This window comes from Saccostrea echinata, unplaced genomic scaffold (assembly GCF_033153115.1).
Source record: "Saccostrea echinata isolate AGI-Se365-2 ecotype Australia unplaced genomic scaffold, CSIRO_AGI_Sech_v1 ptg000001l, whole genome shotgun sequence".
NCBI lineage: Eukaryota > Metazoa > Mollusca > Bivalvia > Ostreida > Ostreidae > Saccostrea > Saccostrea echinata.
Window position 1 is genome coordinate 8382343 of NW_026889750.1, and position 27972 is coordinate 8410314.

Here is a 27972-nt window from a genome sequence, read left to right on the forward strand (position 1 = left end):
CGCTACGTTCGAGAAATTGCAAGATCACGTGTTTCCGTTGTCGCATTAGAAACAATATATAGAATCAGCTGTCTCCAAAAGACCTGCTTCCATCGTATTTTATGCAAAAGCATTTATAATTGATCGTCGTAAAATAAATGTTAATGCAAAATGTACGGATCAACTTTCTGTGAACATTTTTTTTTTTGTTTTGTTTTTTTATGGATATAGATTTTTTTTAAACCTCAGTCAAAAAACTTTAGTCTTTAGTCGAAAATGAATAGGTCTAGTCCAATGTCGTCTGCTTCGTAAGTATTTAAAGACATTTCATAAGAATATGCTTTTATATTAAAACTCGAAGCTATCTAAGTAAGAAAAACAAATAATTTAAATGTCTAAAAGTTGTGTTTTATTTTTACATTTGATAGACCTTGATTTTCTAATTTGAAAAAAAAATTATCATCGTAAATATCATCATCATAACAATCCTCATATCTTTTTATGTATATTTATTTCAGGAATGAAGATAGTCCTGGAGGAAACACAGATGACGTGTTTGGTCACGTAAAGTCTTCTAAAAAAATGTATGGGTTACTGCTAGAATCGGTTGAAAATTACATTAAAGAAACCTATGGTGAGGATGCATGGGATAAAATTCGCAAATTGGCTCGTGTGGAAACGATGGCATTTTCAACCCACAAGAGGTACTCGGAGACAATCATACCTGACATTGCACGCGCATGCTCTCTCGTTTTGGATATTAACGAAGATGATATAATGGACGCCTTCGGTGTGTCGTTTGTATGTTTTGTTGGTCAGTATGGTTACGATAAAATCTTGAGTGTTCTCGGCAGGAACATGAGGGATTTCCTAAATGGACTAGACAATCTCCATGAATATTTACGATTCAGTTATCCAAAACTGAAACCACCATCTTTCTTTTGCACAAACGAAAGCACAAGCGGGTTGACACTTCATTACAGAAGCAAGAGAAAAGGATTCATACACTACGTTAAAGGACAAATTCGACAAGTAGGAAAACTATTTTACAAAATCGAAATCGTCATAGATGTAGTCAGTGTAGAGATTCAAGAAAGTACTACTCATGTGGTGTTTAGGTTACATTTTGAAAATAACGCTTATAAAGAGGAATTAGTGAAGCAGCAAGCATTTGCTTCGAACACTCTTCCTTTGAACAGCGGGATGTTCTTTAACCTCTTTCCGTTTCATGTTGTCTTTACTAGAAGTTTTGAAATCAAGGGAATCGGCTCAGGGATTGCGGCAGTCTTCCCAACAGCAAAAGGACAAAAACTTAATACGTTATTTTCATTGACCCGTCCACTCATTGATTTTAAATGGGATAAGGTAAGTAAAGCATAGCAAAATAAAATGTTGCGAAAATTTCAAAAAAGTGTTCTGTAACAATTTAAAACAATTTTTTTTAAGATCTCAACTCGTAGCTCTCATGTTTCTTTGGGCAAAGACCAAACCTAGAAATGACCTATACTACGCATATGTCTGATTTCAATAAATTTTCAAAACTTTGTTCATTAAAAAGACATTTGATTTCCTTCAAAGAGTGAAATTTAATCAATCAATACATGTATACTTAATTTCTATTTTAATCACCAGTCCATACTTTATCAATATGAAAATATTTCAACCCTTTTCTGACTCACGCTCCAAATCTTAAATATTAATTCCAGTTAATATTGTAAAAAAGAGTGAAACGCTTTTGCATGGTATCACAACTCAACGGGCAACTTACAAAAAAAAATTAAGTTATGGTACTGATCATGATGACGTAGATGGTATGTTAAATGAACTTTTAATTTCACTTTGGCCCAAGTCATGAACATTTTAGTGTAATTGTGCGTACTGAAAAGATGAAATGCATGTAGATTTGTATCATTTTATCCAAAAGATCAGTTATCCCTCCAACACATGTATCGATGCCTTTGAGCTAACATTGCTCATATTAGCATATAAAAAAGTTTTAGTTTGATATTGGAACACACAATTTAAATTGTAGATATTAGAACACACAAACAACGTGTTTGAATTGAAATCTCACAAATCTCTAAAGAGATCAGGATGCCCTTTTGAAGAAATTGCGAGAGAAGCATTTAAAAAAGACGGCAAAGAAGAAAAGAAAGAACGTACTCTGAGCAGCTCAGACACACTCAGTAGTAATGGAACGGGTGGTGAGTTATAATGCTATTTTAAGTTTCATTATCGCTCTGTTTATTCAAATAAAATATTGCTTAAATGCGGTACTAATGATTTTCCAAAAGAAATCTCAATTATAATTGAAATGCGAATAATATCAGTATAATTTGCGATGCAAAATTGGTCATGTAAATGACCTCTTTATTTGACATTTTTTAAAAGAAACAGTAGAAATTTATCCAAGGAAGAGTTATTTCTCTTATCAGAAGGTTGACGATCCTTAATTAAGGACACTAAGTGACAAGGAATTTTTTTAAAAATCGGTGAAAAACAAAATATTTTATGTCTTGTTGTTCCCATGCTGATAGCGAAATTAAGGGAATTAACATATCACTGTCACGAAGTTGTGCATAATAGACTGCTTTATGATAACCGAGGCCCGGTAAATGAAATTGTGACGTAACAGCTATTGTTAAATAAACATCATTCAATTATCTGCCAACTAAAACTTCGCCAAACTATATCAATTTTCCCTGCAAAAAGCATCGTTAAAGTTATCGTGAAAGTGGTTATAAGTTTCCTAAAACGCAAGCTTTTATTTATATTTGCCAAGTATAACTAGTTCAGTTTCAATCAAGATCATAAACACTTTAGAGCTGAATTAGAATTTTTGATGCAACTTATGAACTTTAGCTCACCCAAGTATTTCTGATAGAAGAATATCTGGCATACGTCTTTCTGACTAACCGTCCGTTTGCCTGTCTGGAGTGTATCGTCTGTTATCCTTTCTCATTTTCGACCTTCTTCTCCAGAACCAGTGAACCAATTTCACCAAAAAAGTGCAAATATCATCCTGGTTGATGATTCAGTCTTCTTCAAATGAAGGGCCACGTCTCCTATTAAGGAAAGATTTCAATCAAGCATTAGTTAAAACACATGAGGGTTTTTATTTTTCTTTTCCAAAAATCACTGGACCAGGGAAAACATAATTAATTTGAAAACTTTCTCAGAGAGTGTAGACTATAGTGGTTCTGGGGCTAAAGTGAAACCACAATAGGAAATCAAAGTTTTAAGAAAAAAACTTAAAGCCAGCTCCTCAAAAACAGAATTTCCACAATTATTCTTTTTATATGCTAGCACCTTGTACAGTGTATATTATTATTTAATTTCAAATCATGTTTCTGGAATTAGAGTGGGGTGTTAGTAAGAGGTCATTTTTCTTACATGAAAATATATAAGAATATATCCAATCCCCATTTAGCGTAAACTTGACGCAAGCCTAAAAAGTCTTGAAATAATGAAACTTATGTTGCATGGTGGCCATAAGAAGAGTTTTCGTTAAACCACATATTATTTTTATTTATAGGGAAGAGACCAGGATGAACATTGTGTCCTTATTGTTTAAGTATGTTTCTACATACAAAAATATGTAATCTATCAAGAACAAGACATTAATTTAATTAGAAAGTATGCAATAAATCCAAAAGTTTTTTTGTTCCTTCACTTTGCCACTGAGGAGAAAAAATATGTTTGATGCAAAAATAGATTAGACCAAAGGATTTTTCAGATGGCTTTATTTCACGATGGCCAGATGACCTTTAATTGTCAACCATAGCTTTAAAAAACAACTAAATGATCTGAAAGATTAATATTGTATTTACCGCCATAAACATATAGCAATAGATCATTTTACAATTTAGAGAGTTTGAGGAATTATGAAAAGTCGTCAAATTGATCTTTGTATCATCCGCAAATAAGTAGTGAATATTATGTGAAATAATTGTTGACTTTAGAAAATTGAAGCATGTTTAAGATTTAAAATAAATGAATAAATAAAGAAACCCTGATTTCAATAATGAAAATACGCCTTGTAGATTATGTCAATGCGAGAGTTGAAAATGCTTCTTAAGCTGAACTGAAATACTGTTGTAATACACACGCGTATTGAGGAATTTTTCTTCAATTATTGGTGTAGATTTCTGTCTGTTTGTAATATATTTCATTGAGCGTCATTGTTCATACAAATATTAGAACTGTCTTGATTTAATAAAATCGCATCTCCATTAGTTTTCTGATTAAACTCGGTTTATTGAAAACTAATTTTATCACACGTTTTTAATTTTGGAAAGATATTGTATAAGTTATTATTTAGTTCTTGTGATTTATCAAGCGATCAAACTTCAGAACACTAATAATGGAATACCTAATAACATTGTCATAAGATATTAATCCGGGCTTAATGATTTACATCCAGAAGGAGACAGGATTTCACTAAAATCTAGTCAAAAATAATTGGAATACAGATTTATGTTTTTCTGTATTCCTCACGATGTATATTAAGGTTTAATTAAGAGTCTTAGCGATATTAATGCAAAAAGGTCAACACTACTGGGAAAATAGAATATTGCTAAAATACTTTATTCAGTAATGTAAGTGACTTATTTGTACGCACTGCTTTGTAGTAAACTTTGAATTCACCGGCGTCATGTAATAGACCTTCCTCATAACAAACCTTCCCCCTATTCTTATTGTAAACATTCCTCAAAGCAAACCGTTTACTTTTTAGTAAAGCTCCCCATCGAAACAATTGCCATATAAAGCAAACATTCCTCTCGGAAACTTTACTACATAGTAAAATTTCCCTGGGGGAAAGATTACCAAATAGCAAGCATTCCCTCTTGGATAGTAAATATTTACTATAACAGTTTAATGTTCCCTTTAATCCGGATAATTATTCACATTTATTGCGCTTTAATTCTTGTTAACAATCAAATAAATATACAAGATTCCAAATCAAGGAATTTTGTAATACTAGTATTCTTTTTATATGCTTACCTTAAAATATATGAAATTATGGTTAAAGGGGTATTTGAATGATCCATTGTCAAAAAATGATTTGTTTTGGAAGTTGCAAATTTTCTCACATTTTGTTAATGAAATAATTGTTGTGATCTTGAAAGGAATTGGGTACTAAGATTTCTTAGTAAGTTTTAATTGGGTTTTCCATAGAAAAAATCCGGTCATATTTATTGAAATGCTGAAAAAGGGAGAGGGGCTTTCAAAAGTGTACATCTTTTGTCCGGATAACTCCTTTCAAGTTAGGAACTCTTTTAATTTGCAGATCGATTATTTATGATAAAAAATACCACTTGTTGAATTTAGTCATTTGCATATAGGGTACATCATTTGTCTGAATAACTTCTCCTACAGTTTTCAAGATAGGAAATGTTCGTTTTGCAGATAAATTTACATATTAAAGAGATATGCATAAGTCTTCTTACATCAATTGTACACAAATCAGAAATTGACATAGTACTTGGATTTTGATGACTAATGAGTAAAATACCAGCTGTTGAACTTATTAATAGTTTTTTTTTCTTCAAAATCCATGTATTTTTGAGTATATCATTTGTCCGGATAGCGCCTCCTAGAGTTTCAAGATAAGATTTTTTTATTTTGCAGATCAATTGTACATATATCAGAGATGTGCATAGTACATGAATTTTGATTTTTTACAATATATGAGAAAGATTCCATTCTTTGACCTTAGTCATTATTATGCAAATAATGCATATCAGGTCATTTGTCCGAATAACTTCTCCTACAGTTTTCAAGATAGGAAGTTCTTGTTTTGCAGATTAATTGTACATATTTACGAAATATGCATGGAATTCGTATTTTGATAATTACTAATTAGATAAATACAAGTTTTTAAACTTTGTCATTTTGTGCAAAATTTTGCTTTAAGGATACATCATTAAAATTGTCCGTATAACTCCTACAGTTTTCAAGATAAGAAGTTTTTATTTTGCAGATCAGTTATACATACATGTACATGTATATAAGATGTGTGCATTGAACTTGGATTTTGATTTTTAAACATTTATGGGAACAATACCAATTGTTGAACTTAATTTGTAATTTTATGCAAAATATGTCCATAGGGTACATTGATATTGTTGGGTTGTGAACTCCTTCAGTTTTCAGAATAGAAAGGTTTTTTTTTTTATAATTTATGTGAAAAATACAATTTTACCCTCAGCTTGATAGCTTTCTCCTTGTTAAAAATGATTAAAGATTATTTTATAAAACTTAAAAAAAAAGTATTTTCTGATCATCAATAAATTTACAGAGGTGAAAATATTAATCACAATACTTTTTAGCATAAAGGTGAACATTAATTATGATAGCATATATTGCCATATAATACGATCTGCACCTTGGGAAGGTTTACTATGTTGAAATAAACTTTCCCCTTGTGATGGAAGGCTTAACATACAGTAATTTTTCTGGAGTGATAGTATGGGGAGGATTTACTATATGACACAGAAAATAAATTTTGGTTTGTAATTCTCTTATAACAATACAGAAAAATACACAGCAAAAAAAACTTACTCTAGTTCACTGTTCACAGGAATTACCGGAGACAATGGTAAAAATGAATGCCAAATGACAGAAATACAACAAAATGAGTGAACTTTACCCTATTTGTCTGTAAAATCAAGGTTATTCAAGGTCTTAAAACTATAAATGATATCTATTTTTTCCATCTGTGCTCAAATATGAGCAAAATCTCAAGTAAAGGGAAGGTTTATGAAAATTATGTTGGAAGTTTTTTTTTCTTTGAAAGAAGAATGTTATAACTTTTCAAAATCTCAAATGGATGAGATATCAATGTATCAAAAATTTAAGGGTCATCCCTATCAATTTCACACCGATCAGACTTTAATGATCAGATTCACTATTTAGAACAAGAGGAGGTCCGAAAGGATAGTATCGAAAAGGAATCCTCGGACGAAGATGATGGACATCACATTCACCTGAAGGGTCAGATGATGTACATGATGGAGTGGGAGTGTATAATATTCCTAGCCACGCCCATGTAAGGTTCTATCCAATCAAACACATTTATTTTCAACCATCTTTGATTCGGTGTGTGTTTCATAGACAGATGTAATATGTGCATAGTGCCAGATGATTAAATTAAATGTTATTTTTAAAGTTCTCTAGAATTTTCTACTCCTATGAAACAATGTATTTGTTATAAATAATCATTTAGTCAAATTCAATATTTTTTTTAATTCTTTTATATTAGATTGGAAGACCCTGATGCAATGTTCAGAACTGGCTTGTATATTAATGATCTCAGTATGCATGACTCTAGTCGAGATTTGGTCCTAGCGGGGACCCAGCAGTCTGCAGAACTTAAACTTGCTCTGGACCAGGTCAGTTTGAAGAGAAAAAATATCTACAACTTAAATTTTTTTTGTTTTTGGATAAGAAGAAGTGAATGGTTAAATCTATGTTTATTTAATTCATGTATGTAAAATGAACAATTTTCCCCAGTTTCATTTTTCATTCAAAGTTTCTCAATAATATCCTTTAAAATAAAAAAAAACCGTATAGATTTATAAAGGAAATGGCAAAAGGAAGAAAATTGAACATCATAGAAAGTCTGCTACAATTATTTGGTATGGCCTAATGGTATGACGTTCGCTTTGTGATCGGGAGGCCTGGATTCGATTCTCGTTCGCCACGCTGCGTCAAACCTAAGACGTAAACATAGGTAGTGATTGTTCCTTCGCCAAGGATTAGAAGTGAAAGTTGCGGGTCTTTCGGATGAGACCTTAAAAACGAGATCTCATGTCACGGTAGGCGTTGACATCATAAAGAACCCTCACTGGTCAATGTCCCTGAGTGCCGAGTTGGTCTAAATATGAAACCCTTCACCGGTATAGAGTGACGTGTCTATATGAGTGAAAAATTCACTCAATCAATAATATTTGAATCATTAACAACCAAAAAAAACATAAAAATATAAACCAATCCATGCATCCATTTTTTTGTTTGTGTCCTCAGTCTTGGCATTTTAAAAGTCCAACTAAGTAAATTTTTGCATAGAAGAGTAATTTTTTTTCTGTTGACTAGTGGTGGATTAAACTTACAGTTGTCTCATTTATTCCCGTCTTTTTAATATTTTTTTCAATCGATTGTCTAAACATTTGAATGGTTGAGTTATATTACCATTAGCGTACAGCTTTAAATAAGGTCTAATATTACTGTGACATTTGTTACATTGATGATATTGACTTCTCGTATCTTGACAGCTGAAATCTTCAACAATTCTTGTTTTGCTGAGGTTATTCCAAACTTGTTTCAAGATAACGAGTCTTCTGTAATTAAAATCTATGCAAATTGGGTTTTGTTTGGATAGATGAGATAGATTATCCGTTAAGAACTTAAGTGAACCTTCACATACGAGAGCTCGCCAAAGAAACAATTTATTCTGTTCTCTTTGACAATGAGTTGTAGTGAGTATAATTATTTTAGGAATATTTAGAAGAATGAGAAATTATTCAATGGAAGCATCTTCATTTATCCATGGAAATTACTTGACACAGCTTCGATCATGCACTGTTATTGACAAAACAACTTAAGATTTTAAAGACGATGAATAAGCAATACGATCGGAAGGGAATTTCCAATATTGTATCTTTCATTCTGGGAAATCCTAGTTAATGACTTAGCGTACACGCTGCTAATGCAACATTGACATTACAGCAATTACCAGTAATTATATTCTTGTAAACATAAACGCATTTAGAAAGTTCATTAACAGCCATCAAAGAACGAAAGCGTGGAGTTGCCTGAAGATTGTATCTTCTACCCCTGCTCTCTCTGATCCTTTTAGTAAACAAGTTCAAAAATATCCTGCAGCAAATTCTGGAGATAAAAGGAAGTTTATTTTTAAGGTACTGCACTATACATGCACAAAAGCCGTGAAAATGTCATCTTTCAGCGTAAAAGATAACAATTATCCATTATAGAATAGCATTCTAATTTTATGATAATTAGCACAAAAAGTTCATTCTGACATCGTCTATTGCTGATATGCAGTTAATAAAATAACTGCATGACGATCCTCAATCGAACTCTCTGACCAAGGTTGCACTTCTATTTTTGTTTCTTTTTAAGGAAAATATTTATCTTGAGTCGTAAAAGAAGTGAATCTGTATTTCAGCGAATCGTATAACATGTCGTCGATATTATTATTATCAGTGGACCTGAAACTGAAAATTATTCCATGTATAATTCCCTCAGTAATAAAGTTGTTCAGTAGCTCATGTATTGTGAACCGTATTATCTTTTCATGTAGCATTCTTATTAACTTTTTATTTGTCTTTTATTATATATCATATCGAGCTATCCAAAAATCCCGCTCTGTAATTCAATAAAGGATGAGTTGTGAGACAGCATTCCAAGCCCTTGATAGTCAATGTAAAAAAAATTCGATAATCAGAAAGCTTAATTATTTCTGGATTCTAGGATCTACAATAAACGGAATAAACAAACAAAATTTGTTACATTTTATTTCTTTTGACGCGTGGTTGCCATAATGCGATAATGTACATTTCTGTACTACTGTAATATACATAGAAAAATTTACATGGAGTCAACTATTCTTCAATTATTGAAATTATTGGGTAAAAACAACATGTTTTTAGGAATGTTGTTTAAAATCCTTTTTTTTTCATTTCCTTTCTCAAAAATTAAAACTGTTTTGTTTCCTGAAACAACTGTACTGTGGATTATTTTTAACATCAAGTCCGTTTAATGCTGAAAAAAATTGAATTGAATGTATTTATTTCAACAGGAGCAACAGAAAAGCAAGATTCTCGAGGAGAGCATGAAGAAACTGGATGCTGAGATGAAGAGAACAGACTCCCTTCTCTATCAGATGATACCAAAACCTGTGGCGGATCGACTGAGGCGCGGCGAGCCTGCAATTACGACATGTCAGGTAATGGCTCAGATTATGCACAAAAAAGTTTTACTTTGCAAGAAACCACAAAAATGCTTGAATTTATTTTTTTATTCACATATTTTTACATAGAATATGATTTTACTTTGGAAAGCTTTTGGATTCTGAAGTGTTAGAAGTTATATGTAGTTACTTACAATAGGAAGCTAAAATGGTTTGCAGGTTCTTTAAACGATAAAGCTACGAACTCTCTGTTATAATGGAAGGAATCAACCTGTAGACCTTTGACCTGCTACATATGACACTTCAGTCTTGTGACAACCAACCATTACGTAAGGAAATTCAACATAAGCCATAGATCAGCTGCAATATCTATTTTCTTCAAGATGAAATCTAAAATAAATATATAAATAAAAAAAAATACTTTAGTTCTACTCTAGTGAAGCTTTCCCCTATATATTTGAATGAAATGTGAAGATAATGATTATTCTCAAAAGTCCATATAAATAATACAAATTAAACAATACAAGTTATGAGCGAAGCCAACACAGAAATGGGATTGGGTGCCATGGAGGAGTAAGAAAGAGTATCGGTTTATATTTTTTTTTCATCAATAACTTTTGAAAATCCATAAAGTGTACTGACCCGTGGTACACAAGAAAAGCCACTGCAAGGACCACATTTATATCCCCAAGGACCCCTTTGATAGACCTTGACATTCCATGATTAAACAATACCTGAGCTATTCTTGCTACTGTTCCTATCTATCTGAATTCCCTATGAGAACCCTGCAAAGTTGTAGCTCTGAAAAATCCAGTTTCCCTTTTTCTGCCTAATATTCCAGGACAGGACCAGATCAAAAGTAACTTAGAAGTCTCTTAAAAATTAAAATTTTGAACAATATCTATAGTCCCTTTTTCTTGGAAACTATGTTTATAAGGAATTGGTTAAGTATATAAATTTGTGCATACACTTTAAAAACAGTTTCCTATCCACATTCCATTACGTTAAATATTAGAAGTATGTTGTACAAATTGAATCTTTGTGATGTTTTTATTTGTATTTAATTTCCTTCCATTAGATAGTCTTTCATTATTAGCAAACTCGTTTCCACGTAAATTCAATCGATTAAAAGATGAATCTGTATTTGAGCACATCAGGTGGTTCTGACATTATTTAAATAAAACATTGTCCTTAATTAACAAAGGACAGAGCAAGGATACAGGCAAAATCAAATGTTGCATAATAATTTACCTTTTCCCGTTATGAGGGTTTGCTATATGATTGTAATGTTAAGGCTAAATTAATTATTGGGGATCCTTGCATGAGGAAAATTGATGGTAAGCCCCTTGTTTAATGATTTTTTAACCGATTTTAGTACTATTTGTCTGATACTTGTAGAGGATACCATGTTATTATATTACTTGTCAAACTGGTATGATATTGATGCATTGCAAGTAAATGCAATTTATTCAATGAGTAACAAAAATCAATAATATTTTTCTTAAAAAAATGATTTTCAGTATAGTGCAAAATTTTGGAATTTGTTGTATAAATTCAAGAGTGGTTGTGTGCAATCAAGATTTAGATTAAAAAAATATTTTGATCCATCTAAGAGACCTTAACCGCTTATTTGTACATTATTAAACGAAAAACGTGAATTTTCCTATGCAAATGTATTCAGGGGTATATCAGTGAATATCCGAAAATAATTGACCAAAACACTATTCAGAGTTAACCTTAATTAAAAGGAATTAAATACGAAGATAATGAACTGTAATCAAGCCCAAAACTCCATTAGAACAATACAGATTGAAAACAGAGCAAACCTGTAAAAAATCTTAGGTAGGATCAGGTGCCATGGAGGAATAAGCATCCCCTGTCTACCGGTTACACATTCTGAGTGCTCCTGTCATGACTCGGCAAACGAGAAAATCCATAGACAATTCAGTGTGACAATAATGGCCTAACAATTTTTGTGGAAAAAAAGTCAACATTCGACCTAACGACAGATTCTATTTGCTATCATGGCCATTGTGTTGACCATAGAATTTGCGAAATGTTGACTTAAACGAAACTGTAGATATCTTTGTATCATCAACTTATTTGTCAAAAGCTTGCCTCGATTACGAAATTGTTTTTACTTAGAACATTCTCTTGCGTATCGAATCAACTGGGAGACATAAACTCCATATGCAGATGATAATAGTATGTTGCTACACAAATAATTTAGGGAAATTAATGATAGAAAAGTTGAAGTCATCACGATTATCATAAAGTTTTGTTGTTAGTTTGCCATTAACGTCTTCCGCTAGTAAATTATCCAAATATGAAACAGATGTGTCAGGCTCAGTGGTGTCTTTTATTTCGAGTTCAAAGGGAAATATCGAATCAACTTAGGAATGGAAATAAATATTATTAATTGATAAAACGTCGTCGATGTATCTAAATGTCGAATTGAAGGCCACAGTAAGAGACTTATTTTCATGTAGAAGATTTTGAATAAATTTTGCTTCATATGAATACAAGAATATATAAGTAGTTTAATAGAGGGGCACAATTTGTGCCCGTGGGAATTCCAACAGATTATTGGAAGAATTGATCTCTAAAAACTACATGTTAAAGATATTGTTAATCAGAAACTCAAGCATCTTTTAAACATCAACTTCAGAGTAATTCTGCATACAATCAGAATGTCTTTTAACAATTTAATATTGAAGAAGACCAGTGACAAGGGTTATAAATTTACGAGCTCCATGATCGCATGGAGTAGTTGTATAAAGTGTTGAAAACTCTCGTAAGATTTGATTTTTGGTAAAATTTGGTGATTTCAAATTTTAAAAAAGTTCCTTGGAATTTTTAAGTATCCACATCGGAAAATCCAAGTTGTATAAAATACAATATTTATAATGAGCCTTACAAAGGCAATGGTTTTCTTTTACCTACTTTGTCATCTGGCACCAGATGATCGTGTTATCTTCCCTATTCTTTTTTTCACTCCTGAATTATTGGAGACAGAAGAATAGATGATTTTCAGATTGCTGATACGATGGATTACAACCATTCTAGTGAAATAGAGAAATATGAGAAGAATTACGAACTGAATGCAAGTTTCTTTTATCCGTATAGTAAAGTTTGACAGTTTTCAAAAATTAGTTTTGTTAAAACTTGGAAACTTCCCAAGGTTCAATAGTCCAGGAATTGGCTAAAATTCACAAATTAATTATCGTACAGGAAAACTATACAAAGGTCTGGAGAAAAAAATCATCTGTTCTCTTTTTAAGTTTGTTAAAAAAGAAGTTAAAAGTTTGTTTCATTGAAATCTCTGCGGAAACCGCGCCTTAGAGAAAAAACTTGTTATTCAAAGGTTTACACAGTTTCAAAATTAATTATTCATTTTGCTTATTCCGACTTCTTTTATTTGAAATTATATATAAATTTTAAATTATATAACTTAGTCTTATATCCTTTGAACGATTTCTGATGTTGCGTAAAATGTTGATAAAATCTGAAAAGCTAGAATGCTTTGTATTTTAAACATTAATTACAGCTTTTTTTTAATGCAGCACACTCAAGATGTTCCGGGAAGTAAGATTAAGTTTATCTATTGAAAGAATAACTTAAATCTATCATATCTCTCTTCACGCCTCTCTGTGAGTTTTAAAAAGTCTATCACTTTTAACATCCATTCACATTTTGGCAGATGTAATGTAAATTATTTTGTTTTACTTGGAAATTTGTAGATTTTTTATTTTTAAATGATAAACTCAAACAAGATTACAGTAATGAAATGAAAAACAGACATCGAAAACAAACCCTAAAGTAAACAAGAGGAAACTTTTGTGGCATGGGTTTAATTAAGAATAACAAAAAATTTAACACCCCCATTGAAACTGATATTCAGCTGATTATGATGGTTTATAATGGTTTTTAAAGTATACATCATAATCTAAAGAAAACAAATGCCATTTTCTCATCCATGTCATATCGATTGAAAATGATTTGATATCATCCTGATTAGAAAAACATTCCATCATAAACATAACTTCTTTACATAAATTTGTTATGAGTGTAACTCATGAGGTAGCATCTCTCATTAATTTCCAAAACTTTTTCCACATAAGTACTCATTATTTGGATCCTAGGAATTTTATAACATTCATTACTTTTTGATATTTGATATAAAGGGGTTTTTGAAAGGATCAACTGTGATCAGTAAAAAGAAAAAAAATCTCCAAGCCGTCGAAGGTCATCAAAATATTACACAAGGCTCCATTGTAGCCAATCAGTGTAAATTAGGACTTTTTTCTTAACAGCACATGGATAGAAAACATGAAGTTCTCAGTGAGCAGCTACAAGTATTTCATGTCACAAGATTGAAAATCGTGGACGTTATTTTTGACCTGTTTACTATCCTATCTGTCCATCCACGAAGTTTTCATTGTCAGAAAATTTTATTCATATGAGACATGAAGATTGTGAAGGCCTTATGAGGTCAACAGGTTATCACCGAAAGGATTGTGATTTACACATACGTCTTGATTACCTTCTACAAAAGAACTAAGACATGTCCAAAAACTTCAGTTGATTGTAAAATCTTGCAAAATAAATGATTCTGTAAAAAAAAAAATTCCATGCATAATTATGTTTCTTTTTTTTTTTTTTTAAGATTAAAATCAATTTTCAAATTAATGTAAAAATATTCCTAAAATAACATTTAGTCTAAGTCGTAAGTTCTTTTGTAAAACGGACTGGTGTACTTCACCACTTTTAGCAAGAACACATTATTGATAAAACTTTCGTGGATATATTAAATAATATGCATAAAATCATTATTCAGATTCTACAAGTGACCATTATTTCCTGGAGGAAACACTGGAGAGTTATTTTTGGTATGGGTCTACTTTTCGAGTGACCAGAAGTCCTATATATATATATTGACCAATCTTGCATTAATGTTGCATCTACCAGTCCTGCATTTGATGCTGTACATTACCCTAAATTTCTCGATGAGTGATCAAGTAAGTGTTTTGGGAGCAGATCCATTTCCACATAAGATCTTGCTTCCTTGGCCAGTCCCACATTAATCTCAGACTTGCATCTTAGAATGCAAACTAACAGGCATATAAACATGTCTTACGATGACAACCTTGAATGGATGATATCACTAAATATGGATTCTTTGCTGCGAGTGATGTATGAACTGGGATATGAAAATTCAGAAGTTTGTATAAATTTTAACGCTGATCATACATGAATAATGCATCGGGAAGTACTCATCAGAATTGATGCTTCGGATTCTGCCATGTGACATGTTGTTTCCAAGTTAGAGATCAGGTTAAAATTTCTGAAAGATGCTCATTACCAATTGAGTACAAGTTACACAATGAGCAAACTTAAAAAATGTTCCATCGGATGATTCATTCGACCAATCTTGTTTCTAATGATGCAAGTGGCTTTTATTGTACAATTGAATTATCAAATTAAAGCTTTTTAGAGATGTTTTTGAAATAATATGTATTATCTAAGCTGTGACAAGTCAAACGTAATCTGACTTTGAATCTGCACTACATATGGAATCTCTCCTTGTCCAAATAAACGTGAATATAATGACCTCACCCTAAGAGTTAAACAGTGGTAACAGGTAGCTCTAGTTTATGACATTAAAGAGGGTTTTTTTTTTCAGAAAACAAACAACACGAATTTTTGTATTTATGTAAGTCCAATTTCAGCCTGTATGAATGTCTGGTGATTATAAAGAAACACTGTGGAGTATAAATTACAAAGTGCTCTCTAGATGCCACTAAAATAGACTGGAAATAGAACACATTTCAAATAAATCTGTGTGAACATATCAATGTCATCAGGTCAAAGTAAAATTTATAGCTTTTTTCTGCTTCCAGGGATCACAATGTGACGAGACTGGGTCTTATATTTTTAAGTTAACAAGAGGTTTACTTTTTAAATTAGGAAAGCTAATAGTAAAGTTGAATCCACATGGAAACATACATTTTTCAATGAAAATACGTCAATGAATCCACATGGATTACGTAAGCTATAAAGTCACATTTAAGTAGAGGTCCTTAAGTTCCTTTGTAAGGAAGTTTTTAAAACTCTTGACTGATTGGACTGTCTATTTTGAATATTTGATTTTGGCAATGGAAAATGAAACCGTTCAGAATAGTTGATTTAATACTCTTTGACGATACCGTGCTAGTCATAGTTGCCTGTAAACAGTCACTGCAAACAGTAATGAGTAAAACTGATTTTTAGCTCACCTGAGCTGAAAGCTCAAGTGAGCTTTTCTGATCACCCGTTGTCCGTCGTCCGTCCGTCCGTCCGTCCGTGTTTACGAGAGTGCATTTATTGGGTTCTTTTTATACACAGTTGGTACTTATTGGGTACTTTTTGCTAATTGGGTATACCCAATAAGAAGTGTCGCTAAATTTACTTAAAATGCCTTAATTGGGTATTTGCCGGTTAGTACCCAACACGACTTGGACACGATGACTTGTCCAAAAAAATGTCTGAAAAAGTTGTTTCTACGGACTCACCGTATTTCGATCTCAGTTTTATACTCGGAACGCTAAATTTAACATAAGTAACCCCCGAGAGTTCCGAAAATTAACTTCCGTTAGTCTTGATCTTTGCGGCGTTTTGTTTTGACCAAAAAATATGGCGACTTGGAAGCGCTCGAGGTCAACTCAACAAGAGCAAAGTAAGTTTCTTCGATTTATTTACCCATTGATAGATGTCTTACTTAGGTAAATTTGATTTAAATGTAAAATTGATTAAAATGTACTATTTTTTACGTAAATGTGTACAACAGTAGGATAAGTATCGGAACAATTAATTTAAATGATAGTTGTATGTATTTGGAATTTCCTCTGTCTTCATCGACTTGATATGGCCCGAGCTGCATTTAGAAAACTATCGTATACATAATCTTTGATAAATCAGAAGTGTTAATTATTAAATTTTATATAATAATAAACTTTTGTGTGTTTTGACGAGGTATATAGGAGAAGGTAATAAAAATTTTGACAATCGTTTGTCCATAAATTGTTGGGCATCATTTCATGTAGTGTAAAGATAGCAGAGATGATGATAGATGGGGTTAATTGACAATAACTAGATAACTGTATATAAGTTAATCACATCTGACATGTAAGGAAATCAAAATTGCTGTATAATTAGTGAAGATCTGGCACACAGCCTCTCTACATTTCACAACATACAGGGGTGTGCAATTAGCATCGCCCGACGCCTGGGGCTACCATTTTTTGGGGTCGGGCTAGTAGTTTTCTGCACAGAGGTAGCCCCTTGGGCTAGTAAAAATTAAAACTACCAGTGTGACACATGAAAATTACTATCGGTATTTTCACTCGTTATTTGCTATTAAATTCTCAAAATATGAAAAAATATATTCGGCAGCATGTTCCTACTGTTCGTTAATCTCCATAATCTTATCCATTTTGCAGTGCTACCCGACTTATTTACTTCCAAAAACGATCGTTTTTATCTTATCCGAATTTCCTCTATTCCTCTGTTTATGGTAAATACACATGCAGATATCTCATTAAATTATTTACGATCACTCAATCAACTGAAAGATAAGTGTTATGTGGTTTACATAAAATATATTTCCAGCGTATTTAATGATTTAAGTTGAAAAAAAAATGATTTTCATTTCATTGTAGATAATTTATTTGAATTTATTTTTATTTTCTATCATAATTATTAATTTATACATGATTTAATTTTACTAGTGAGAATTAAACTTTAATTTTAAAAAGAATGACATTAAAACCCTGACTTTTTCAACAATAAACTATTTTCTGTTAACCCCCCCCCCCCCTTACATTTGGGCTAGTAACTTTTTACTTGGGGCTAGTAACTTTATTGCTGCCACTAGCCCGTGTGCTAATATTTATTTTTTTTAATTGCACACCCCTGACATACCTTACATATTCCCAACATGCAATCACAGGCACCTGACTGGCTGAAGTTATTACTTTTCTTTTAATGAAGAAAAAATATACCCCTACCTATTAAGGTAGGGGTATATTTTTCTTAAAAGAAAAATAATGACAGGGCTTCTGCATGTTATGTAGTAAGGTTTATCTAAAAATATAGAGATAAATTTCTTATTTTACCATTGCACAGGTGGATCAATTACCAAATGATGTAGAGATATGCCAAGGTAAGAGAACTTAATGTGTTGCACATAAAATTCACAACATTAATTTTAAAATGAACAATGACATGACAGAATACCCCTATCAATTACATTCTCTTACCATTTTTTTTTCAGTCTCAAAAAATTCTTTCTGTTAGATTTTTACAGTATTGAATGATCATTTCTTATCAATTCAAGAAATCTATTTGGGATAAGAAAGGAATGAACATTTTCCAATTTTAGGTTATGAAAAGATATTCAGGATATTCATTCATGTAATTGCACAAATGTGGATGAGTGTATCCTAGTCTACTTGGAAGCCTTGGCTTTTTTTCCGAACTTGACATAGAATTGTGACTGAGGGGATTTAAAAAAGTCTGAAAATAGAAATGGTAAAAATTTAAAACGGTAATAAACAATCATGAGGTTGCATACAATTTTTTTTTAAAATAAACTAATGTTTTCTATGGTAATTATTAATGTTCTGTCAAGTTTTTATGTAAAGCAGTAGCCATCTTCATAGCAAAATTTGAGTACATAGACTATTTATAAAAATGAAATTTACCAGAAATGGAAGTTAAAACAGAACAAAACACAAGACATATTTCAGAGTGCTTGCATGTAATGTATTTAATAACATGTACCCGGTACTTTATTAGACTTGTGTATGAAGAATACTGTGCATGTAGCTTTTTCCATCTGGTTCATCATTTTGCTTTATCTGACAGTCTGATGCATTTCACAGGGCCAAATGAATTTCTGCAGAACCGAAATATTTTATCAACAAAAAGCCATTTATTTTTATCAGCTGTTTTCCTAGACTTTCAGAAATTTAGTTGCGTTATGTGCATTATGGTTTGGCGACCTATTGCTGTGTTTATTTTCGTAAACAGGACAAACAATAGTTAAGCAACAAAATAAAATAACAATATCAAATACACTATTTATTAAGTTGTATTACTGAGAAACTTAACCTAATGAATAAAATTTAATGTACACCATGGTCCACCTTGTCTGTAAACTTAAACTTTTCAATCCTATTGTGAGCAATTGGGCAAATTGAACCAAACTGGACAGGAACTTGACAAGAATGTTTCTTTGTGGATTCTATACAGTAATTGTTTTTTTTTTTTGTTGATTTAAAAGTCAACTTGGCTGACCAGTACAGACTAGTATATTTATTTATAGCTTGATACACTTCAGTCTACATAATAAACATATAGCTCAGGAATTCAAATAGTTGTTTGACTTTGATAAATTTCTTTACTTGAAAATATAGGATGGACAATAGTTTCTAGAATCTTGATGAGACTGCTTTTGTGTTTTCAGGTATTTGACATATCACCCCAACAACAACAATGGCTGACAAATCACTTGGGTCATACAGTAGACGTCCATAAAATACATTATAGGCAGATCTCGGGGGTCATTGAGCCTGTGGACATTTCCAAACTTGTGCTGTTAACAGTGTATGGCTTGACTGTGAAAAATGCTTGCAGAAAATTGACAGATATCACACTGGAAGGTAGTGATGTTGAATTTTTTAAGAGCTTATTATAAATTGAATTGTCTGTAAATCTGAAATGTTATGAATACTCCTGTTTAATTATATCTGTCTTTGGATGGGGATGAAAATGTCATTTATTTAAAACTTTGTATTATATAAATCTTGATTGATTACATTTATTGAGTGAAAATTTCCATTTTATTCCTCTTGAATAGAATATGTAATTAAGTCTAATTGGTCCCCTTCATTTTTGCATAAGTTTACTGTTTTTTAGGTCACTTGACTCACCTAGGTGACCTATAGCTATTTGGTTCCCGTCCAGTGTCTGATAACACTTTGAAATTGAATCAAGAGTCAAATACAAATGTGTACTGATGATCTAATTGCAGCATGAATAAAGTGGATGGAGGCAAAACTGAAGGAGGTGCATGAATATTTCAGAGAATGTCTGAACACAAACACCACTCCAGGAAGGAAAGATTGCAATATGGCAATAGAGAAGAACAGGGCCAATGAAGGTGCCATACAGTATAGGCCATGGGAGTCCCTGAAGAAGAAAGTATGGAGCATAATCCAGAAACAAAAATTAAACCATTTTGACATTTTTTATTATATAGGATTAAAGCCCTACCTGTGAAATTTTGTCACGGAATGATGTTTGACTCTTCCCCTGCTCTAATTACAGTGAATATTTGATTGAATATTTTGATGCAGATTTGTAGAAAAGATTTGACATAGTGCATAAGTTTTTAGTTTTTAAACAAAGTAGTTTATTAATTGTACTTGCTGAATTTGAGTTAATGGTGAATATCACAAGTCATTTCTTTTATTACAGGGAATATATGCATTGTACTGTATTGTACAGGAAGCTGTATGATTTATTTTACAGTAGCATGTAATCAGTTTGAGATTTTTTTTTATATGACAGAAGAGAATTTTCATTAACCTGAAGAATGTTTGGTTTAGGAAGATGCATGTATATAAACTTTTTTATGGATTTTCTGTACATTTGATGAGAATTTTTTTGTTTTATTAGAGCAACTGATAGAAAATATGCACTCAAGGGTGCAATCTATTTAGCAATGTGGCACTAGAGAATATATAGCAATTTCATGGATTTTCTTCTGTTGATGAGAATTCGTTTAATCATAGCGACTGATAGCAAATATTTACAATTAAGGGATCTGATTTATTTAGGGCTACTTGGGCCTTTTGTCATTAAAGAGGCATTGGCACAGATTTGAAGCTAATATTTTTCCAAAATTGTCAGTATAATATCATAACTTTAATAGCATTTCAGACTGACATTGTTAAAGCATGTTATGAAACTTCATTTATCATAAAATTATAAAAGAATGAATTTTGGGTGTGTATGATTGCTGTACATTCTTGCATTTTCTCAAACTGAAATTCATCCTTAGTATTTAAAAAAAAGTGGAAATTCTGTGGCATATCAATAGAACATATTAAAACTGTAATCAAGAAAAGTGATAATAAAAATGTAGAAAGCAAAAACGGATTCACCAGTGTTGTCGGTAAGTGTGCAGTGATGTGTGCAAAGTTTGCAAATCTAACAAGTCCAGTAAAAAGTAAACAAAAACAATAACAGACCTTGTGCCATGTTTACAAATGCAGGTGTTTGATGTAATGTTATGAAGAATATTGTTGTCGCTGAATTTTAAGAATTCCTGCAAGTTCAAACCATTAAACTGATTTTTTTTAAAATTAAATCAGAAATTTAAAATAAGAAACAAAACTGCAATATGAACTGTTGGTTGTATTCTGATGAAGGGATTCAAGTAACCTAAGAAGAATTGGACAAGTGTCCATTACCTGTTGGGTTGTATTCTAAGAGAAGGGATGCAGATAACCAAGAGGAGTTGGACAATTGTCCAATACCTGTTGGGTTATATTCTTATGAAGGGATTCAAGTAATCCAAGAAGAATTGGACAAGTGTCTATTACCCTGTTGGGTGGAAAGTAGGTATCCAAGAGGAGTTGGACAGGTGTCCAATACCTGTTGGGTTATATTGTGATGAAAGGATTCAAGTAACCCAAGAAGAATTGGACAAGTGTCCATTACCCTGTTGGGTGGAAAGTAGGTATCCAAGAGGAGTTGGACAGGTGTCCAATACCTGTTGGGTTATATTGTGATGAAAGGATTCAAGTAACCCAAGAAGAATTGGACAAGTGTCCATTACCCTGTTGGGTGGAAAGTAGGTATCCAAGAGGAGTTGGACAGGTGTCCAATACCTGTTGGGTTATACTGTGATGAAAGGATTTAATTAACCCAAGAAGAATTGGACAAGTGTCTATTACCTGTTGGGTTGTATTCTAAGGAAGGGATGCAGGTAACCAAGAGGAGTTGGACAAGTGTCCAATACATGTTGGGTGGAATGAAGGTATCCAAGAGGAGTTTGACAGGTGTCCAATACCTGTTGGGTTGTATTGTGATGAAAGGATTTAATTAACCCAAGAAGAATTGGACAAGTGTCCAATACCTGTTGGGTGGAATGTAGGTATCCAAGAGAAGTTGGACAGTTGTCCAACACCTGTTGGGTTGCATTCTGATGAAGGGATTCAAGTAACCCAAGAAAAATTGGACAAGTATCATTTCCTTGTTGGATGGAATGTAGGTATCCAAGAGGAGTTGGACAGGTGTCCAATACCTGTTGGGTTGTATTCTGAAGAAGGGGTTCAAGTAACCCAAGAATAATTAGACAAGTGTCCATTACCTGTTTGGTTGTATTCTAAGAGAAATGATGCAGATAACCAAGAGGAGTTGGACAAGTTTCAATACCTGTTGGGTGGAATGTAGGTATCCAAGAGGAGTTTGACAGGTGTCCAATACCTGTTGGGTTGTATTGTGATGAAAGGATTTCATTAACCCAAGAAGAATTGGACAAGTGTCCAATACCTGTTGGATGGAATATAGGTATCCAAGAGGAGTTGGACAGGTGTCCAATACCTGTTGGTTTGTATTGTGATGAAAGGATTTCATTAACCCAAGAAGAACTGGACAAGTGTCCAATACCTGTTGGATGGAATGTAGGTATCCGAGAGGAGGTAGACAGGTGTCAAATGCCTGTTGGGTTTTATTCTGATGAAGGGATTCAAGTAACCCAAGAAAAATTGGACAAGTATCATTTCCTTGTTGGATGGAATGTAGGTATCCAAGAGGAGTTGGACAGGTGTCCAATACCTGTTGGGTTATATTCTGAAGAAGGGATTCAAGTAACCCAAGAATAATTAGACAAGTGTCCATTACCTGTTTGGTTGTATTCTAAGAGAAGGGATACAGATAACCAAGAGGAGTTGGACAAGTGTCTAATACCTGTTGGGTGGAATGTAGGTATCCAAGAGGAGTTTGACAGGTGTCCAATACCTGTTGGGTTGTATTGTGATGAAAGGATTTCATTAACCCAAGAAGAATTGGACAAGTGTACTTTACCTGTAGGGTTGAATGTAGGTATCCAAGAGGTGTTGGACAGGTGTCCAACACCTGTTGGGTTGTATTCTGATGAAGGGATTCAAGAAACCCAAGAAGAATTGGACAAGTGTCCATTACCTGTTGAGTGGAATGTAGATATCCAAGAGGAGATGGACAGGTGTCCAATACCTGTTGGGTTGTATTCTGATGAGGGAATTTAATTAACCCAATAAGAATTGGACAAGTGTCCAATACTTGTTGGGTAGAATGTAGGTATCCAAGAGATGGACAGGTGTCCATTACCTGTTGGGTTGTATTCTGATGAAGGGATGCAGGTATCCAAGAGGAGTTGGACAGGTGTCCAATACCTGTTGGCTTGTATTCAGATGAAGTGATGTAGATATCCAAGAGGAATTGGACAGATCCATACCTGTAGGGTTGTATATGTTTTAAGGAATGTAGGTATCCAAGAGGAGTTGGACAGGTGTCCAATACCTGTTGGCTTGTACTCTAATACAAGTTTATATGTATCCAATAGGAATTGGACATGATTCAAAAGACTTGTTGGGTTTCTCATCAAATGCTTGTTTTAAGTATCCAAGAAGGGTTAAACAGGTGTCTGAGATGTGTTGGGTTGTCTTCGTATGTGTATTGCATTTAGGTAAACACATTCCAGTAAGAGGTATTTTTAAATATATATCCTAATTTGCCAGGAATAATGTGGATGATAACAATATTTACTTCTCAAAAAAGCTATATTACAGAAAGTATGAAAAAAGTGTGTTCAAAATCAAAGGTTTACAGTCTTGTCTAAATTTACCTGCAAACAATTAAACAGCCACAAATTTGGTATGAATCAAGAATTATAAGAAAAATCTCAATAAAGTTTTGGACATAAGCATTTATACCCAATAAAATTTAAACAGTTACTACCCAAAGAATGCTCTCTCGTATGTACACTTTTTTTATATCCAATAAGCAATATCCAAGAAGACTTGGACTTGACGTACCCAATATATAACCTAATGTATGTCCGTCCGTCTGTCCGTCCGTCCGTCTGTAAACTTTTCACATTTTCAACTTCTTCTCAAGAACTACTGGGCCAATTTTAACCAAACTTGGTACAAAGTATCCCTGGGTGAAGGGGAGTTTTAATTGTTAAAATAAAGGGCCAAGTCCCCTTACAAGGGGAGATAATCAAGAAAAGACAAAAATAGGGTGGGGTCATTAAAAAAATCTTCTTCTCAAGAACCACTGGGCCAGAAAAGCTGAAACTTATATGGAAGCATCCTTGGGTAGTGTAGATTCTAAATTGTTAAAATCATGACCCCCGGGGGTAGGGCGGGGCCACAATAGGGAATCCAAGTTTTACATTGAAATATATAGGAAAAATCTTTAAAAATCTTCTTCTCAAGAACCACTAGGCCAGAAAAGCTGAAACTTATGTGGAAGCATCCTTGGGTAGAGTAGATTCTAATTTGTTCAAATCATGACCCCCGGGGGTAGGGCGGGGCCACAATAGGGAATCCAAATTTTACATTGAAATATATAGGAAAAATCTTTAAAAATCTTCTTCTCAAGAACCACTGGGCCAGAAAAGCTGAAACTTATGTGGAAGCATCCTTGGGTAGTGTAGATTCTAAATTGTTCAAACAGGACCCCCCGGGGTAGGGTGGGGCCACAATAGGTATTACAGGGGGGGGGGGAATCTGGTAAAGAACAGCATGGCCAAAGTTACTCAGGTGAGCGTTGTGGCCCATGGGCCTCTTGTTTTTCCCTCCTTAACTATTACAATGTATATGTTATGTAAGGCAACAAAACGGACATGAAGGAATCTTGTGTAATCTTTAACTAGAATAATCTAATATCACGTGTTGTCTACTTCAATCGTTTAAACAGAAATAAAAAAAAAATAAAGGAGGTAAAGGTTTCGGAAACATGGATAGTTTTGATTAGTTGCTTTGATGAAAATCTTATTCCGATTGGAAAATAGATTGGAACGTAATTTAGATTTAGCGTCCTCCAAAAAAATATTTAGGACATGTCAAGAAACATATTTTATGGTGTTATCCTTTTATCCTTTTATCCAAGGCCATTTTTTAAAATATTGATAAGAAGTCTTCTTATAATTTAAGAGATTGGTTTTATGAAAACTGCGAGTTACAGAAGATGCCAACATGTAAATGGCATAATGGCTAATGAACATATTGCAAAAAATCAGAAATTTCCAAACAGAAAATATCCCTGTATCATATTAACTTGTTTGTTTTTCCTAATATCATATACAGAGTGAAAATGGTTTAAATAAAACTAAAAGCAAAAATATTATGCATCTTTATTTCTATGTGCAAGAGTATTATAAGAAAAACAAAGATTTGAAGATATGATGAGCATATCAAATTCAAGTTAGAGAATGCTCTCTCCACTTTTCTCGAAACCATCTTGGTTTACATGATCATGCCAACCCGACTACTCAAAATGAGGTGATTAGAACGAATTTTGAATCATAGGTATAGTGGTGTAAAGAAATAAACATCCATATTTGTCTTTTGTCAGAAAATAACATTTTTTTCAGGTTTTCGACAATGTAACGATTTTGTTCAGTGACGTAGTCGGCTTCACGTCCATTTGCAGTCAAATTTCACCAATGGAGGTTGTATGCATGCTGAATGCTATGTACACAAAGTTCGACCAACTCAGCGAGCGTCACGGGGTCTATAAGGTGAGCTTAGCAGTAAGCCTTTTTCACAGACATTGTCAGATTTATCTCCTGCGAATGATCTGAAGTATTTTCCCAAAGTTTTCAAAACTGGTAAGCGAGTACTATCAATTTTAAGCAAGCGTTTGAAAATTTGTATTTACACTAGGTAGAGACAATCGGTGACGCCTACATGGTTGTGTCCGGTGCACCGGAGATAACACCATACCACGCCCTTAATATCTGTAACATGGCACTGGACATGATCTCCTCAATGGTGGAATTGTCTGATCCCTCCACTGGGGGACACATGAGAATTCGTGTCGGTAAGGGATGTTATTCTGAATCCGAAACGTATTTGATTTGCACGAATTTAACGAGTTAGGAAAATTTTTGTTTCTTGGAACAAGAAGGATAATTATAACACGCACTTGTCAGAAAATAACAAAACGAACAAAGAACAAAACAAAATGTTCTCAAAATTGAATTATCTTTAAAAACAAACTGCATCATCAGTTCTGTTTTTGCGTCTCCTTTTTCTTGATATTAGAAACTGATTTCCAACTTAATTGTTCACCCATATTTTGCCAGGAATACACAGTGGGACGACGGTAGCGGGGGTCGTGGGGATAAAGATGCCTCGGTACTGTTTGTTTGGAGACACCGTGAATACAGCATCCAGGATGGAGACTAATGGAGAGGTAATCAGTTCAAAGATAACCATATATGCTGTAAATGAACAAATATGGCCTTTTCCATTGTATATTATAAACATGTATGAAATGGATGATCAACGTTTCTATTTAAGGCTATGAAGATTCATATCAGTCAAACCACCTGGGATCACATTAAAGACCATCCATATAAAGTTGAAGAACGTGGATCCATCCCTATTAAGGTAAAAGATTTATGACTACTCATGCATGTTCTGTTTATTGTGTTGGTACTAAAAAATTTTCTGTATTTTTAGGGTAAAGGCAGTATGAAATCCTACTGGTTACTTTATTTGGATGCCAACGACGACACTTTACCAAAGTCTGTCACAAACACCCCGAAAAAAGAACTGAAAAATACTCCTTCACTGGACAATAGAAGTCTTTATTCTCCTATTTCCTTTGACGATATTCCAAGAAAACGATCCATGGATGCCTCTTTAGATATCATTAAACAAAACGAACGAAACAACTCACTGGAACTATCGTCCCACAGTAAAAGAAATGGTTCTCTGGATATGGTGTCTTCTCCTTTACGAGGAGTAGAGAAGCACGGAAGTTATTCACCGCAGATAGGCAAACAATTTAATTTCAGGAAAACTTCACCTGACACCCATAACGGTGAAACCACAAAGGTTAAATTTACAACGGAGAATAATCACGGGTTTAGAGGAAATGGCAAAGGATTTCTAGGAGAAGAGAAAAGTTCCTTGTGTCAGATTTTGTGAATATTTGAAAAGATTTATCGCAATGAAATGGAAAATCCACGCAATGTGTTCCCTTCTCTTATTTTGAATTTTGTGCGTATATTGCTGTCTACCACACGAAAACCAATGTCTGCACTTGAAGTCAAATGCTCACAGGCCCTTTGTTGTTTGTATATCTGTGATATCCCTTCTCTCCAATTCGTTTCGATGCTTTCGATGAAATATCATGTTTATTTTGAAATGGAGGGAAATAGTAATGCTAATCCAAAAAATCTCTACTCGTTTTTAACCATATGCATTGTTTCAAAGTATGAAGCATTGTTTTGTATATTTTGTATTAGGGTGAACTTTTAATATTTGTCCAACATTTAATACTATTTTTGAACATGTATCTCAAAGTATGAAACCATTGGTTTGAATTTCTATTTATTATTTATTATGCATGGGTCCCTATTTTAAATGAAATTGATCTTGTTAGTTATACACATGTATTGCAAGAAATACTCATTGTTTAAACGTTGAAATTAAAGATTTTGTATTTTTGTTAACTATTTGCTCATAAAGTGAGAATTTGATGATTTGGTGATTTTTGATATTTTTGACTGTAATAATTGAATAAATAATGAATAAACCGTCTCAAAATATGTTGTTTGAACTTATTTCAGAAGTTGAAAGAGTTTTCGGGCATGAGCATTTAAAAATATATTACTCTCATTTAAACAAACTGGATCTGCACCATGCGTACTTTAACTTTATATATACAATGTAGTTACAAAGGAAAAAATGATTATGTAATGTTGTAGAATTACTTTAAAAAATATACAGTTT

The 27972-nt window shown here is 33.0% G+C and overlaps 1 protein-coding gene and 1 long non-coding RNA gene across 3 annotated transcripts; both read left to right on the top strand.

The window, feature by feature from the left end:
* The first annotated feature begins 503 nt into the window (after nucleotides 1-503).
* On the top strand, nucleotides 504-27606 carry LOC133184553 (soluble guanylate cyclase 88E-like). 2 transcript variants are annotated; one of them, XM_061319643.1, is made up of 10 exons: nucleotides 504-1344; nucleotides 2012-2183; nucleotides 6898-7030; nucleotides 7244-7373; nucleotides 9803-9949; nucleotides 25602-25748; nucleotides 25894-26050; nucleotides 26316-26425; nucleotides 26533-26622; nucleotides 26695-27606. In XM_061319643.1, the coding sequence occupies exons 1-10, from the start codon at nucleotides 562-564 to the stop codon at nucleotides 27163-27165; spliced, it is 2340 nt and encodes a 779-aa protein (XP_061175627.1). In that variant the 5' UTR covers nucleotides 504-561; the 3' UTR covers nucleotides 27166-27606. The 2 variants fall into 2 exon arrangements, with proteins under 2 accessions (XP_061175627.1, XP_061175635.1); XM_061319651.1 differs by having other exon boundaries at nucleotides 2012-2180.
* LOC133184569 (uncharacterized) lies at nucleotides 18057-21111 on the top strand. The gene is made up of 3 exons (XR_009720821.1): nucleotides 18057-18113; nucleotides 19419-19614; nucleotides 19986-21111. It is a non-coding gene; the product is annotated as an uncharacterized LOC133184569 (long non-coding RNA).
* Nucleotides 27607-27972: the final 366 nt, after the last annotated feature.